Source organism: Piliocolobus tephrosceles, chromosome 8, assembly GCF_002776525.5.
Source record: "Piliocolobus tephrosceles isolate RC106 chromosome 8, ASM277652v3, whole genome shotgun sequence".
NCBI classification, from domain to species: domain Eukaryota; kingdom Metazoa; phylum Chordata; class Mammalia; order Primates; family Cercopithecidae; genus Piliocolobus; species Piliocolobus tephrosceles.
In genome coordinates this window covers 53112572-53128942 of record NC_045441.1, presented here as the reverse complement: position 1 = coordinate 53128942, position 16371 = coordinate 53112572, and the positions used below count along the sequence as shown (strand labels likewise).

The 16371-nt window shown below is 42.9% G+C and overlaps 2 protein-coding genes across 12 annotated transcripts in view; one reads left to right on the top strand and one right to left on the bottom strand.

The window, feature by feature from the left end:
• TAX1BP1 (Tax1 binding protein 1) overlaps positions 1–3946 on the top strand; it is a 92034-nt gene extending 88088 nt beyond the window's left edge. For 8 of the 10 annotated variants that reach the window (XM_023225900.3, XM_023225906.3, XM_023225901.3 and 5 more), the window contains 2 exons: positions 2144–2226; positions 2819–3938. In XM_023225900.3, coding sequence (XP_023081668.1) covers positions 2144–2226; positions 2819–3020 — 285 coding nt within the window. In that variant the 3' untranslated portion in view covers positions 3021–3938. Of the gene's footprint in view, positions 1–2143; positions 2227–2818 lie in introns of all 10 variants that reach the window. The other 2 variants (XM_023225907.3, XM_023225902.2) reach the window with 1 other exon arrangement.
• Positions 3947–5071: 1125 nt separating this feature from the next.
• JAZF1 (JAZF zinc finger 1) overlaps positions 5072–16371 on the bottom strand; it is a 346524-nt gene continuing 335224 nt past the window's right edge. The window contains exons 4-5 of one of the 2 annotated variants that reach the window (XM_023225909.1): positions 15403–15572; positions 5072–7458 (exon numbers count right to left, since the gene is read on the bottom strand). In XM_023225909.1, coding sequence (XP_023081677.1) covers positions 7282–7458; positions 15403–15572 — 347 coding nt within the window. In that variant the 3' untranslated portion in view covers positions 5072–7281. The other variant, XM_023225908.2, reaches the window with a different exon arrangement.

Genomic DNA, 16371 nt, shown 5'->3' with positions numbered 1-16371 from the left:
TCATTAAAATTTCTAAAAAATATAATATCAAGACCTGCCCCGTTTTATCTTTTCCCATTATTTTCTTCAACATTTCATAATTTTGGATTTTTGTTTTTCAAAGATGAGTGAGAAACTTTTGTTCCTTATCACTGTTTTGTAGTTATTTAAGTATACTCAGTGTTTCAGAGATTGTTGCTGGGAGGCCTAAATCTGGGAGCTGGAGTAACCTGGCACAGAATCAGAATTCACTGTCAGCAGATTCAGCTACTTTCTCATCTTCCTTCTTTGTATCTACAGACTTAAAAGCTATCTGGAGCTGGGCGTGGTGGTTCACGCCTGTAATCCCAGCACTTTGGGAGGCCGAGGCAGGTGGATCACGAGGTCAGGAGATCGAGACTATCCTGGCTAACACAGTGAAACCCCATCTCTATTTAAAAAAAAATGCAAAAAATTAGCTGGGTGTGGCGGTGGACGCCTGTAGTCCCAGCTACTTGGGAGGCTGAGGCAGGAGAATGGCGTGAACCCGGGAGGCGGAGCTTGCAGTGAGCCGAGATCGCGCCACTGCACTCCAGCCTGGGCAACTGAGGGAGACTCCGTCTCAAAAAAAAAAAAAAAAAAAAAAGCTATCTGGATTTTAGTTACTTGATTGAATTTTTGAAGTATATAAAGTATTCCTGTTTTATCTCCCAATTTAATCCCCCATTAGGTTATCTGTCCTGTTTTCCTTTTGCTCAGTTATATCCTATGGGACTCATAGATAAACAAAAGTATTTTACCTCTTCCTTTACTTTTCAAGAGGGGAATATTGTCAGAAGGATAGTTAAGTACCAGAAATACTCATTTTGTCTTTTGTTTGTTCACTTTGCACTTCACACCATATATACTTTTTTGGTGCTCCTTCCCATAACAGACTTAACTGACCCATTAATAGCAGCTCTGGGGCAAGCATGCCTACCTAGTAACATAAAGACTTCATCAGTGCCGGCTACACTTGGGGATATGCTGTTAGTTCATGACATGGAGCAACTAACAGCTGTTGAGATATATAAAGGAAATAGGCAATTTAGATGATGTGCCTTGTTTCAGTGTGAAATGAGCCTGTGTGTTTGGCTGTTGATGTAGCACGTACAGATCTCTAAAACCTGCTGGGATGCAGCCATGGGAATCCAAATCAGTGTTTTCTTTCAATTAAAACTAGATGCACACATTTTTAGAAGTCTCACTTGACAACCTCTGAAATATTTTAATTTTGGATTTTGTTCCTCTACAGCAGAGTTTTGAGGCTCGTAGTTGAGTGCATTGCTTTGTTTTAACATGTGTTAATCCACCTGGATTTGCTGCTGTGTGTTCCCGAGAATATACATATACAAACTCACACATACTTTATTAGTTTTTCATTATAATTTCTATATATCATGCAATGGATGTATCTTGTCAAAGAGACTGTCTTTCTTGTAAATTAAACATACAGTTATTAAATGAGAACATTTGAGACAGTAATGCAGTCTGACAATATTGAAAGTAGGGCCAAGCGTGGTGGCTTATGCCTGAAATCCCAGCACTTTGAGAGACCGAGGAGGGCGGATCACTTGAGGCCAGGAGTTTGAGATCAGCCTGGCCAACATGGTGAAACCCTGTCTCTACTAAAAAATTAGCTGGGCATGGTGGTGCACACCTGTAATCCCAGCTACTCAGGAGGCTGAGGCATGAGAATTGCTTGAACCCAGGAGGCAGGAGTTGCAGTGAGCAGAGATCATGCTACTGCAATCCAGCCTGGGTGACACAGTGACGACTCCATCTCAAAAAAAAAAAAGTGGCCACCCAGTCTGCAGAAAGATAAAGTCAGTAAAAGTTACCTACGTATATAGGTTTGAAAAGGTCTACTGTTCTCAGCTTCATTTACACATACAGGTATGGTAAATGGTATGTCTCTATTCCTCTGAATACTGCTTTTTATTTCAAGAACACCACACTGTTAGTCCATAGTGAAATACTCTGCAGTTTCAAACATGTTTATTTGAAAGTCTAATTAAATGATAACAGAGAGAAAATTTCCTAAAGTGTAATCTTCTTTTATACAGGCAGTCTGTGCTTGATTGAATTAAGGAATTTATATTTGGTTTTACTTTCCTTAAAACTTCCAAAATTATTTTTCCCCTAGGAAGATGAGAATGTGCCTACTGCTCCTAATCCTCCAAGTCAACACTTACGTGGACATGGGACAGGCTTTTGCTTTGATTCCAGGTAGATTTTTCTTTCCTTTGTAGAATTTGGGTTAATTTAGGCCAGTGGTTCTCAAAGGTGGTCCTTGGGAACTCATTAGAAATGCACATATGTAGGGCCTGGCCTAGCTGAACCAGAAACACCAGGCATAGGCCCAGCAATCTGTGTTTTAACGTGTCCTCCGACTGATTCTGATGCATGCAATCATTTGAGAACCAGTGCCATAAAAACTTTTAGCTATTAAACCAAACGCACTTACGGGAAGTTATGAGTTGTATTTATCCTTACAGTCTTACAAAAGGCATTTTCTGTTAAACGTGGAAGAATTCTTGGTACTAATTTCACATAATTGTGATTGGATTTCGGAGGTTTTAAGGGGGAAAAAAGGTTTTGTTAATTAATTGTAAAACTAAAGTTAGAGGCTCTATAAATGGGTTACACAATTGTCTACAGCAAGCATTTAGCAGAGAAAGGTTTCTGGAGTAAAGACTTTTAAGGTAGGTTATTTAGTATGAATATCAGCTAACTAGATAAATGGAACCTTGTCATATACGGACAAGTTACTGTTCTACATTTATTAGAAATATGTAATTCTTTTGTTTTTCTCTTTAAGCTTTGATGTTCACAAGAAGTGTCCCCTCTGTGAGTTAATGTTTCCTCCCAACTACGATCAGAGCAAATTTGAAGAACATGTGGAAAGTCACTGGAAGGTGTGCCCCATGTGCAGCGAGCAGTTCCCTCCTGACTATGACCAGCAGGTGTTTGAAAGGCATGTGCAGACCCATTTTGATCAGAATGTTCTAAATTTTGACTAGTTATTTTATTATGAGTTAAGACAGTTTAGCGGTAAAAAAAAAAAAAAAAAAAATCACCTAAAATAGAGCACTGAGGAGACCATAGAGTGATGAGTGATGCTTTCATGTACCCTCTGTTGCACTTTCTGACCAGGAGCTACTTTGAGTTCGGTGTTACTAGGATCAGGGTCAGTCTTTGGTTTATCAATAAATTTTAATCTGTTAATCTTACTTGCTTTAAAACAAAGTTCTTGTGTGTTCTTAACTTTATTTATTCCCTAGTTTGCAGAATTGTCTGAATAAAGGATACAAGGATTATTGCAATGTTACTGCACTGAAAAATGTGTATGTATTAGTGTGCTACATTATTTAGCAGAATATTCACAAGTTTCTGTTGACCTTGTTGATTGAGCATGACTACTAAATATTATGTAATAAAAAGCATTTATCATAACAGTCTTGGTGAAGTAGTTCTTCAAATACAGAGTTCTATAATTTAGCCCATGAAATGATAGGTTTTTAATTTTCAGAAATGGAGCTGCATGTAGAATGAGATCACATGCTTTTTATATGTGAAATGTTGGTTTTAGCAATTAACAGAAGGCATATTTTGCTAATTTTATGACAAAATTTTAGAATAACCTGAATGATTATTTTTAAACTATCTTGAAGTTGTATGTATATATCTAATGGGAAAATGGAACAAGAGATGTCAATATCATTGTTTTCCTATTAAATGATCTCATAACAGGGGTGTTTGTGGCATAAAATCACAGAATATATATCAGTATCTTTTTTACATTTTCCTGATGAGAATATAAATTTGAAATATTCTCAGTAAGTGATTAAAAGTACAATGCATAAACCCAAATCAAAGTAATGTGTTTCTTCAGTTATGTCTCTGCTGTATAGAACTCTCACTAACATTAAAGAATGAGGACACATTTTCCAAGATCTATAATTTCATTGTTGTCAAATTTATTTGTGAAAGTTTTTCATTAATCTAGCATCTTGAACATCTTTTTTTGGTTTGGGCCTTTAAAATTCTTCTGAAGTGTATTCCCTTTCCCTTTTATAATGTGCATGTGAATAATTTAAAGTACCAGCTTTTGATTTTGCCGCTTTTGTAGTTATCAAAATAGTTTACATTTGTTCTGAGCAAACTAAGCTATTGAAGATGTTAACCTAATATTTAGACTCGGGGGCATTTTGGGTTGCTATATGTGAACTGCAGCATATGTCACTTGTATTTGTTGGTGGAAGCAGAGTTTGTATATTGTTAGAATCCTTTAAAAAGTTTGAGTCGGCCGGGCGCGGTGGCTCAAGCCTGTAATCCCAGCACTTTGGGAGGCCGAGACAGGCGGATCACGAGGTCAGGAGATGGAGACCATCCTGGCTAACACGGTGAAACCCCCTCTCTACTAAAAAAAAATACAAAAAACTAGCCGGGCGAGGTGGCGGGCGCCTGTAATCCCAGCTACTCGGGAGGCTGAGGTGGGAGAATGGCGTGAACCCGGGAGGCAGAGATTGCAGTGAGCCGAGATCGTGCCACTGCACTCCAGCCTGGGTGACAGAGCGAGACTCCGTCTCAAAAAAAAAAAAAAAAAACAGTTTGAGTCCAGGGCAAACCAGTATTAGGCATTTGTATGCCAGCTGTTAGGACACAGCAGTCCTAGGAAGCAACAGCTTTGGAGACTCCAAGTTTCAGCTTCCTGACAGGTTATATGACGAGCAGAATATACTTAGGTAAAATATGTTCAACAATGGGAGCATTTTTGTTGCAGTTAATAATTATGGACCATGTTAACCCGAAAGTATCCTTTGAATATTACAGTAGTAGACACTGTTGATCTTACTGGCCTAGAACTTATTTTAAAATAGTTTAAATCCAAGCTTGTTATTGATAGAAAAGTAATACAGCCTAATCTAAGCAAAAAATGTAAGGGAATAAAGTCTACGTGCATCAGCTGAACAGCCTTAGAACGAGGAACTGAATGGATATATTTATTTCTTTCCCTGGTAAACTTGATACTGGTTTTCATAATGGACACTACGGAAAATAAAGAGCCATATTTATTTTTGGGTCAGAGGCAGTTTATTTTCAATGTGATTTCATTTACATTTATAAGCAGCTTTTCTTGACAGAAATTTTGATTAAATTGCCTTCAGTTCTAAAACAAACCTCTGTTGCTTTCACACTTAATGTGCTCTGTCCCCAACAAAACATATGAAAATATAATTTAAAGCACAGTTTTCACAGACACAGTACAATACATTCACTATACACAGTATAACAAAATAGTCCCATCCTTACCTGTTTAGTAATACTGTCACAATGAATAAGTAAATAGAAATTGGAATTTATCATTGAAAGAAATGTAACATGCACAATGACTATTTTATGACTGTTTAGCTGTTGAACTACTGATCCAGCCTGCAGTTTCTTGCACTAGAAGGAGCGAAGCTAAATAATAATTGCTGGCCTAAAAATTTTTTTTTGGTCAATTCTAGGTAGATATGAAATAGCCAAGTGGGGCCTTCTTATGCACCTAGTTGCGTCTCATATCTGGATCACCCTTTTAAACATAGGATAACACTGTATATGCAGGACCAAGGCCATACTTCAGATCTGAGGAAATTTTTAGAGGGCAGTGTCTTTATAAATACTTCAAAATCCCTCATTATGGGAGATTCAGAACTTACGAATATAGAGGTTTACTCATCTGGATAACAGAATTGTCATCCTTTCAAAATGTTTGAAAATTGAGGAGGGACCCCTGCTTCCCAGCTATGTTATGTAAGACTTTTCATCAAATGGGAACATGGGAAGAAACTTTTTAATAAGCAATTTGAGTTTGTTTTATGGGCAGTTAGCTATCTTGAAGCATTTCTTATTGCATAATTAGGCAACTGGTAAACTCTCGTGTTTCAGGAATAGCACTTGGGAGAAAAGAACACTCAAGGCATGATGGTACTGTCGGTGACGAAAAACTTTGGGAATGGTCCAGATGTAGGTTACTCTAACGGGTCATATTAGTCATGCTCTTGTTTGACCACCTGCTGCAAGAAGCACTTAATTGTCAATAAGGCTCATTTTCATATTTCAGCAAAGTGTTTTATAAAGCTAAACAGACATTTCCAATGAGAACGCAGACCTCTCTACAATGTGATGAGAAAAGTGCCTTTTAAAAATAAGTCAAAAATGAGCATGAAGAGGAGGCAACAGGGGTCTTAACAAAAATGTTCCTCTTTGAAACGTGCTTAGAATTTTAGTTCTGATTTGCAACCCACAGGTTTGGTAGGGCAGTGGTTGCAAGAATTGGCAACACATAAACATTAAATTGTTGGCAATAGAGAACTACAAAGTGCTTTAAAACTTCATCTGAAGATGAAGATATAACTAAATTTCACACACACAAAATTTGCACTTAAGTATTTCAAAGTGTTTCCTAACAGATTTCAGGGAAAAGTATTTCACTAAGTGGGTATCTTGGTCCGCAGATATCAATAGGCATAAATTGAATCCCTTGTATCCAGCAGGCACTCAATGAATGTGTATTAAATGAATGAATGAACTGAATAGACTATTTTGTACAAAATGCCATTTATAACACTAAAATGACTAGTAAGTCAGATGGCAAGATTTTCAGCTTTTTAAAGGGCAAAAGGATTTGCAAGATAATATAAAACACAGAAAGCACACCTTTTATGTATGTTATTTAAATATGAAAATATTTTTAGCATATTATGTTAAACATTCTTTCTTATTTATATTTCCATTACCTAAAGTCTTTCTACTCACAAATACTAACTCCATTATGTAAGGCATGGTAACCAGTTTGATAATGAAGGTATTATTTTGGTTTTGAACATATGTGAGTTGATGTGTTGAAAACTTCAATCACATTACAATCTTGAAAAAACATCTCAGTGCCAGCCCCTCCTCCCCCCAGTTAATACCACTGCAATACAATTCTACAATATGCAACATGCCCTCAATTTTATTTTGTTTTGGGGGAAATGTGCTGAAGAACCTAGAGCTTGTTTTGTTTAGCACCTTATATCAAAGTAATGAAAATGGGTATGATGATTACATGTGCAAATGTACAAAATCATTAACTCTACAAAGATACATCATTCCAAAATTACAGAAAAAATTTAAAGCATGCATTTAATTCTTTTTCTTTAAAGGGTTGCTGAATGCTTCCCCTGAAAAAAGGTGGCTGTTTTCAAAATCAGCAACTGCTGGTGAGGATTTCTTGGCACAGTTATGACCAGCATGTTATTGCTGCATCTTCCTGATGATCTCAGCCGACACCGGGGGATGGAAATTGATTGTGTGGTGCCGCAGGCCCTGAGCTGTCTTGTAACTCTTCCCACAGCGACATTTGAATGGTTTGCGGACACGAATCTGTGTTCTGTGACCATTCTTAGCGTGATACTTTATGCCATTCACATTCTGTGGAGAAGACGAAAATATTTCTTATTAGATGGATTCACAGAATGCCTGTCAAACTTGGGAAACCTCAGTTTGGGTCTGGACTGCAGTTCCTGGATGGCAGCTGTTTAGAGTGTAGTCTTTTGCAAGGACTCTAGTTGGGACCCTTAGGGACATTCTGGTGTGTCAATCATGGGCTGTACGGATGGCCACACACACAGCTGACTCCAAATTTCAGATGTGCCTCAATTACTCTGAAAATGAAAGTACTGATTTCTTCCAATTTTATATAAAATACATATTTAGGACTTAGACTGTATAAAGAAAATCCTCTGAATCTTTTCCACTCTAAATAAAGTTAACGGTGAACAATCCTATACAAATGTCCTCAGCATGACCAACAAAATATCTTTCTAAAGAAAAAAAAAATCATTAGGGCACATCTCAAAGTTTGACGTACAGAAATTTTTGATTTGAAAACTCAATTTACATCTTGCTTCTAGACAACTGTGTTAACAGTTCCCTACCATGCCTTAACCAGAGTTTTTGTCAATTTTCTGCTCTGCCCTAAGCCAGTATCTCTGATGCCACTGTGGGAGCTACTTGTTGCCCAAATCGTGCCCCCACTGTACAACTGTATATGTTTAATAAGCACCTGTGGTCAGACTGGGCCTTACCTTAAGTATTACATTCCAAACATACAATGAACTTTAAAAATTTAAGGTTATTTATATAATGTTAGTCACTAAGATTGGACTTCTTAGCATCTGGATACTAAAGTTATCAAAATGCTGTCTGAATTTCTATTAATCGGTTTTGCTAGCTCACCAGCATATTCTATGTAAGACTCCAGTCACTCTCTACAGTTTTAACAACCAGTAATCCTCATCCCAATTAAATGGTGAGGAAACAGGCTCAAGGGTAGTAAGTAACTGGTGGAAGATTTAAGAAGGGATGGCAGAGGTGTGGTATTTGAGCATAGGTCTTAATTGCCAAGTTAGCAATTGCCAGATTAGAGAGTAAGGGAGCACAGAAGACAGCCTAAAACAAAAAGCACAGATTTTAGGAGAGTGAGCTGTTTCCTAAAATACTACCTAAATCCAGTCCTGCTAGGCCCAGTCCCTTGCCCAGCTAAAGGATTCCAACACAATACTGTTCTCACTCTTCATGGGATGCCTTTAAAGAGCTCGCAGAAAACAGCTCCCTGCTGTCGTCCCATGAATATCTAGCACAGTGCCTGGCACACTGTAGATGCTCAGTACGTCTCTGTGAGTCAATGAAGTTACAACAGCACTTCCCAAGTTCATGCCTCACTAGTATGGAAGAAGGGTTGCTACTAAATATAAATGGTGATTATTACCACTACATTAGAGATGTGCAATGCACATTAATGTTTTTAAAAAGTCCTTGGAAGAGAACTCTGCTGGACTTTGTTGAACCCAGGAGTGCCAAGTAGCAGTTGGCTCAGAATCTGAAAGTTGTCCAGTGATTTGAAGCAGGACAAACAGTCTGCTCTGAACACCTGGCTCCAGGCCTTCTGTACCTCAGCCTTGTCCTTCCAGCATCAATCTTTTCAAACATTAGTTCTTCAGTCTTGTTAAGGGGCATGTTGGGGGTTTCAGAGCCTGCTGGGGCAGGAAAGGGGAGGGTAGTGGCAGTGGCAGAATCAGACCCACTGAGGTGTTCGATGGGTAGATACGTCCTGCCAGTCCCTGGCGGTTCCATCCCCTCCGAGGCCCAGGCACATGAGTGAAGAGGCCAACGTGTGTATCGAGCCCAAGTGAGCCTTCAGATGATTCTAGCCCCAGCTGGTGTCTTAGAGCCACTGCGTGAGAGACCCCAGGTGAGAACCACCTTGTTGAGCCAGGCAGCCCAGAGAACTGTAAAAGATAATTGTTTTAAGCCATGTATTGTGTGTGTCAGAGAGACAGAAAGAGAATGAATATTAGTTTTATGGCCATTAGAAAAAGACTTCCAACTTTAATATGGTAGAAAGTGTCCTGGGTTACATATGCTAGAAATGCGCACCTGCCTGCTTAGTAATATCCCATTTATAGCTCAACAAATATTGAGCACCTAGCAGGGTCCTTTTCCGTGGATGAAGGGCTACTAAAACATTTCATGTCCTTGTTTTCATGGGGAACTTGTTGCAGGACAGATCATTAGTAATCCAGCTACCTCTGTGCCCTAGAACCATTCAAACCTTGTCAGAAAATAGAGGAAACCAAAAACAGAAAAGCATTAACCAAGAAACAAAAAGGCAGAGCAACTCTTAACGGTGTCAGGGCTTAGCCATTCCATTGAGGGCTGAGGCTTTTATAACTAATTAGGCTAAAAAAAAGATTTAAGACCAGAAATTGCTAAAACCAGAGAAGCCAATCCAACGTGAAGTCAGATCTGTCGTTCATCAAGAGAAGGACAAGCCACGGCTGAGGGGATTCCAGCAGGCGCTGTGGCCCGTTCCCAGCTTGAATGTAAACATTATGTTGTATGTCTGGCATGAGACTGTGAGGAAAACAGCCAGCACTACACACACATCAGCTTTATGGAAAAATCAGGAAGCACAATTAGAAACATAAGGTATTTCCAGGGTTGGTCAAAGAACCTGCTGTGCCATCACTCCTTTGTCTTTGCTGCTGTGATTAAAAATGTTGACAAGTGTCAGTGGGTTGCCCTTATCACAAATGTTAGTACAAGGTCAAGTAAGACCCATGTTAAGACATTTCCTCCATCCAGCCATTCAGTTAGAGGCCGCAGGAACATCCTCTACAAGACCAGAGGAGCTCTGAAAAGATCCACCAAAGTTTCTTATTGTATCAGTCCTGAAACAAATTTGATCTTTCAAAAATATTAGTAAAAAAAAAAAAAAAAAAAAATAATGGCCGGAAACCTGAAATGCTGAAACTGCTGAAATTCTTTGGTCTTTGAAAAAAATGGAATCAGGCTTAAAAGGGCAAGGAAGGTTGCTAATATTTATTAAGAGCTTATCATACTGGGTACCTGATGTCAACTGCTTTATTTAATACTCATGTTCTGGATGAAAGAACTGACTCCTAGAGGTGAGTGACTTGGCCAAGATCACATGGCTTGTAAATTACAGAACTGGAATAGGAACCCAGGGATGTCCGATTCCATAGTCCATATTTCCTCATGTAGTCTCCTAACGTGCCAGGTACTCGTTAATTACAACAACCAGCTGGTGGTCTTTGAAAAATCTTACCAGTTGGAAAGAAGGATTGGGATAATAGTCCAGAGAAAACTGTCTGTGAGTTACAATGATGCTCTGACATCAAGCTAGTAAGGGAAGAAAGTGGGAAGGTAGGAGGTAGAAAGGAGGACTTAGGTGGGGGGTTGTACCATTAGGAAGTACTTGTCCCCTCTGATGGAATTAGGCCAGTCAATAGCAGGCGATTTAGAGGCTTTTCTAAAAAGTCTACTCCAAATCAAATCATGAAGCCTGAAGTCCAGAGGCCAAGCTGGGCCATCCTGTCCTTACCTGTATGGGATCTTTGTTGTCAGTACTCAGGCCTTCATGTGTGCAACATGACACTTGACCTGGATAAGCCCAATGGTCAGTTTCCCAGGGGCCTGGATGTTGTACACAATGGAGAAGATGAAGTTGCTTGTGGATTTGAGGAGGAAGAACAGTAAGAAAACAAACTGGGGATGGTAGTCGTGGTAATGGTGGGGGTTAAAAGTGAAGCCACTTGCAGCAATGTGGACACCCCAACAGCCGCAGAAAGCAGGAGGGCTGAGGTGCACGCAGTTCCCTACTGGCCACTGCACACCAGCACACGGTGTCTAGCAAGTTGGGTGGGGTCTTTAGGAAAAAAAGAATTGTCTCTTCCCTCAGTCATTTAAGTAATATGTTCAGTTAGACAATTGCAGAAATTCAGAAAACACAGAAGAGCATAAAAAAAGAACAGATACTATCACTGTTAATATTTGAGTTAATTATATCTTGAGTTACATAATTGAGTTAATAATCTCTCAATACCTTTTTTCCACTTAATGTTACTTTGTGAGCACTCCCTCATCATTAAGAGTTTCTCAGTGTTTGAAAACGGGACACGATCTGGGTCTGTCTCTGTTGATGAAACTGTCACCGTGCAGAGGACTCCAGAGGAACCTTGGGGGGCGGGGTATTGTTCTGTTTTACATTTCTTAAAAAACAACAAAAAAAAACACTTTAAAATGCCTTTAATCTTCGCCATTCTAACATAAAAATTATCAAAGGGAAAAAACCTCAAAGCACTTCAACCCATCTTTGAAACCTGTCTGCATTGTAAGGAAGGGAAGTCGTCTGTTGCCTGAATTCAGGCAAGCGTGAGCAGGGCACGGCGGTGGGCTCGGTGGTTGTGGCCGGGAACGCCTCTGGGAAGGATACAAAGGGAATAATCCCCCCATGGCTTTGGGGCTCCGGGGCTCCGTGGGGAGCCCACGTTTCCCTGTTCCCATGGGCTACGCCTTGATTCCTTTGCCCTCAGAGCATCTGTCACGTCTGAGACCTGTGCTGGGTGCTGAGGAGGGACAGGGAGCTCTGAGGGTTTTGGGAGCAGTAAGGGAGATGGTGCCTCAATGTAGAAAGAGCATGTGGGGACGATGAGAACTTGACCTACGGGAGGCGGAGAGGGGAGTCGGTCTGGGAGGTTGGTGAGGGCTCCCAGAGGTGGTGGCACTGGAGCTGTGCTGGAGAAATGAGCGGAATTAAAATGAGAGATACTGAGGGAGAGAGGAAGGGACGGGGGACCGGAATATGCCTCTCTGCCCTAAGGACTGTTTAGCCGAAGGCAGTTGAGCAGCAGCAGATGCAGGAAGGAGTCCCTGCTCTCCCTCTGTGTGCCTAAAAACAGGACACAGATTTACAAAGACAAAGGAAAGCCACTCCTACTTCTTCCAGGGGGATCAAAGGTTAACCAACGAAGAGGACTTTAGACTCTTATTGGCCTGGAGATGGTACTAGAGGAATCTACAGTAACAAGCTAATACACTAACAGGACTTTTGTCTGCCTTTTGTTTTTCTTTTTTCCTTCCACAAGTTGCTGCTCCCAGAGACTCAAAGCCCTTTTCCTTTGTTACTTCTCTAAAAATGTACTTAACTGTTCTTTGTTGAAGACGCTGTAGAAACTGTGAGAACCGCCCATTCCCTGGGTGTCTTGTCTCCCATGTGCATATGAAATACACATGTTGATAAACTGTTTTTCTCTTGTTAATCTCTCTGTTGTTACAGAGAAGATGTTGCAACTAGAACTTATGATGATTGAGGGAAACATTGTTGTTTTCTTCTACAGAGGGCAGGGAGCATCCTAGGCTAAGGAGTTAACATGGGAAGGAAATGTGGAGACCTGGCTTTACTGTGGGGTCCTTCTCCCATTCCCTGCTCGGCATGAGGTCTGGGAGTTCAGTACCTCATCTTTTGTCTGCTCTGTAAATGCCAATGAAATGGTGAGGACTGCTGATCCTGAGTCAGTGTCCAGGAGACTTGGCCGGCAGAGACTGCTGCCAGCAGCAAGCAGGGAGTAAGAAAAGTCTGACTTGCCTTGGGAACAAATGAGGTGGCAGCACTTCTGGATTCTGCCCGAGGCCACAGTACCCAGCTCATCCCACCCTCTTCTCTCCAGTACCCAAGCCAGCAATGATGCAGTGAATAAGATGAAATACTAATCCCACTGGAGCACAGCCCTACCTTCCAGCCAGCAACTTCGGGGCAGAAAGAGTCAGCCGCCAGCTTGGGATGTAGGAGTGGCTCGTCTCCAGTGCCTGGTCAGAGGTGAGGTCACAAGCCTGCTATGGCCCTGCGTATATCATGACCTGCATTCTGGCCCAGAAAAGGAAACTCACGCTTCCCTCGCGGGATCAGGACCACCAATGGCCGCCCATGTCACCTGCCAGTCAATGGGGCTGGAGTCGGCAGCTCTTTCAGCCCAAGGCTCATTGAATTCTCAGTGGTGGAGAGAGAACACTCAGAAAAGCCCCACCAACCCAGACACAGACAACGGAAGGGGAACGGCCAGAAACCCAAGCAAAGGAAAAGTAAAAGAAAGTCAGAAATGACAAGAAGGAAAGGATGCGGATAAGGAAAGGGGATGGAGCTAGAGGTGAGAGAGAGGGGATGCCTGCCCTGCACTCGCTGCCCAGAACTCAGGGCGTAGCTTGTATTTCCTTTGTGTTTTGGCGGGTCAGCCTGAGTACAGGTCATTACTTGGCTCCCGCTTTTAACATGGCCGATGTGGAAGACACCCCTGGCCTGGTGCTCGGCCCTGGAGAGCAGGCAGCAGGACGGCAGTGGTGGGGAGGAACAGCTGCGGTGAGATGCGGTGGGAACCGGCCCCAGGGGCCGGTCACAGCCTTCTCTGTAGAGATCAAGAAAGAAGGAAAAAAGTCTCTTTCTGCAATGAAGCGCTGCCCTCTGGAAAAATGGGCTTGTCCAATAATCCTGTGGATGTTTTGTATCCCAAGGTAACCCCTGAGCGGCCCTTCCCTCCTCTCCCAACTCCGTGCCTCTGACACAGAATGTACAGATGCGTCCTGAGGCCTGTTCTGACCCAAATGCAGCGCTCCTCTGCCAGCCCTCAGAGGCTTCTCACATCTGCATCCTGGGGAGTTCATGTCAGCTTAAACAATGAGCATCTGGACTTGGCATGATGGAACTGTAACAGTACACAGAGTAGGTGAAACCTAGACATGCTAACTTTGTGGTACATTTGTGTGCCATGCTTTTACATCGACAGCTGCTATGAAAAGTACTGAAATAGATGAGTGTTCAGAGAGACCTATTTAAGAAGGGGCAACATAAGTGCTTATGCTATCTTTTCTTTTAAGCTTAAGAAAAAAGTCGATCCGCTATGAGTGAATCTGCGTACCATCGCGCGTGCCAGGTATGTTTCTGATTTTTCTACTCCTAGCTCACAGGTGGATGTGAAAGAGCGGCTAACGCCTCATGGGGAAGTTTGCAATTTTGATTTTTAAAATGCCCTCTAGACCCATACTTGACCGTTGTGGTGTTTCTCATTTGGTCCCTGTTCCTTATTAGAAAATTTAGCACCCCCAGCTGCCCATGACACCCAGTCAGGCCTCAGAGACCTGGGTCAGCAGACAGGCAGCTGAAGTGGGTGGTTTGGTGAGAAAAATATCAAAGACCTTTTTTCTCCTGATCCCCTTTCATGCCAGGGGGTGGAAGGAAGAACTTCCTCAGCTGGAGGCTAAGTACCCTACCACACTCACCAAATGGCTCTGGGAGCCATCTGGGGCTTTTACAACTTTTTTTTTTTTTTTTTTTTTTGAGACGGAGTCTCGCTCTGTCGCCCAGGCTGGAGTGCAGTGGCACCATCTCAGCTCACTGCAAGCTCCGCCTCCCGGGTTTACGCCATTCTCCTGCCTCAGCCTCCCAAGTTGGGACTACAGGCGCCCGCCACCTCGCCCGGCTAGTTTTTTGTATTTTTTAGTAGAGACGGGGTTTCACCGGGTTAGCCAGGATGGTCTCGATCTCCTGACCTCGTGATCCGCCCGTCTCGGCCTCCCAAAGTGCTGGGATTACAAGCTTGAGCCACCGCGCCCGGCCGACAACTTCAAAGTGCTCTCCCGTGAGCCACCTGCAGGGCCATCCATTGGGGAAGGTGCTTGGCAAATAAATAGGTTGACATATTTGATACTCTGTTCTGATGGGTCCCCCAATATGACATGAATTTGAAGACTATCAAAGACATGATCCTCCTACAAAAGATCTCTCTTGACCGCCAGGATCCCAAGTAGGTGAGCAGAGGGGAAAGCCCCGGTGGTGGGTGAGCACTGCCCTGAGGGCACCTGTGTGCACGCAGGGGTGAGGCCCACGCACTCTAATGCAGGAGAGGGGAGTGTCTCCCCCCAGCCCATACACTCGCTTTAAAATTAAGAAAGGGCTGCTGCCTTCCATGAAGCCTGCCCTGTTTCCATGTGGTTATGCCAAGCACGCAGCACCTCTGTTACCTTGTATCTCTTTTTACATCCAGGAACTGGGCAGGCAAAAGGCTTCTCTTCCCCTCCATTCATGCACATGGAGCTGAGGATGGCTTCGGAGCTGATGGCACTCTCTGTGGTCCAGGACTCATCGCTGTCCGACTCCTCATAGTCCACCTCCTCCTCGTCATACTCGCTGCCTGCAGGACAAGAGAAGGGCAAAGACTGTCAGGAGCGCTCATCTCCCCACAGGTTCACCTGGCCACTCCCAGGACAGGAGACGTGGCAGTGGCAGCGCAGCGCTGACGCCCAGGGAGAGGGCACTCGCGGCTCCAAGGGACTGCAAACACGGCTATTCGCTTACAACCCTGAGAGCAAGAGCCCTGCGTTCCCACCTAAGAGTCCAGGGCAAGGGCTTCCCAGCAATTCACGGCTAGGAGTTGGCGGAGCAAGAACATTAACTCGGTTCTACGGCAGCCCAGCCTGTGGCTGCGAAGGCACAGGGAAGACTCGCTCTGGGGCCAAACCCAAAAATAAGCAACGATGACAGGCTCCCCACACTCCCCCACACTAGTGCCTGACAATCCCAAAGGAGCAGAACCCTGTCCCCTTCGCTTTATGCTTTACTGGCCTAGTCAACGCAAAAATCTCCAGGGTCGGAGGTTACGCTTTGGACTTCTTAGGCATTTCCAGTAGGAATGAATTTCAGGTGTTTTTCTTTATAGATTTGAGCTGGGAAATTTGGAACTAAAACAGGGTTACCCTCACGCTAGGGAGCAAGAGGCACAGAAGGCCAGGAGCTCTGAGGGTAAATCGCCAGCAGCGACTCGTCCTGGAAGACGAAGCGATCCTCTACACACGCAGTCCCAGGCACTGCATCTGCCCTTCAGCTCATGCGACGCTTCCTGCTAGGGCTGGCCCATCGCAGTCACGCAGCTCAGACAGGAAGCAGGGATTCTCTTATATTCCTAAGGGTGAAGAGCTCAGCTAAGAATCGAA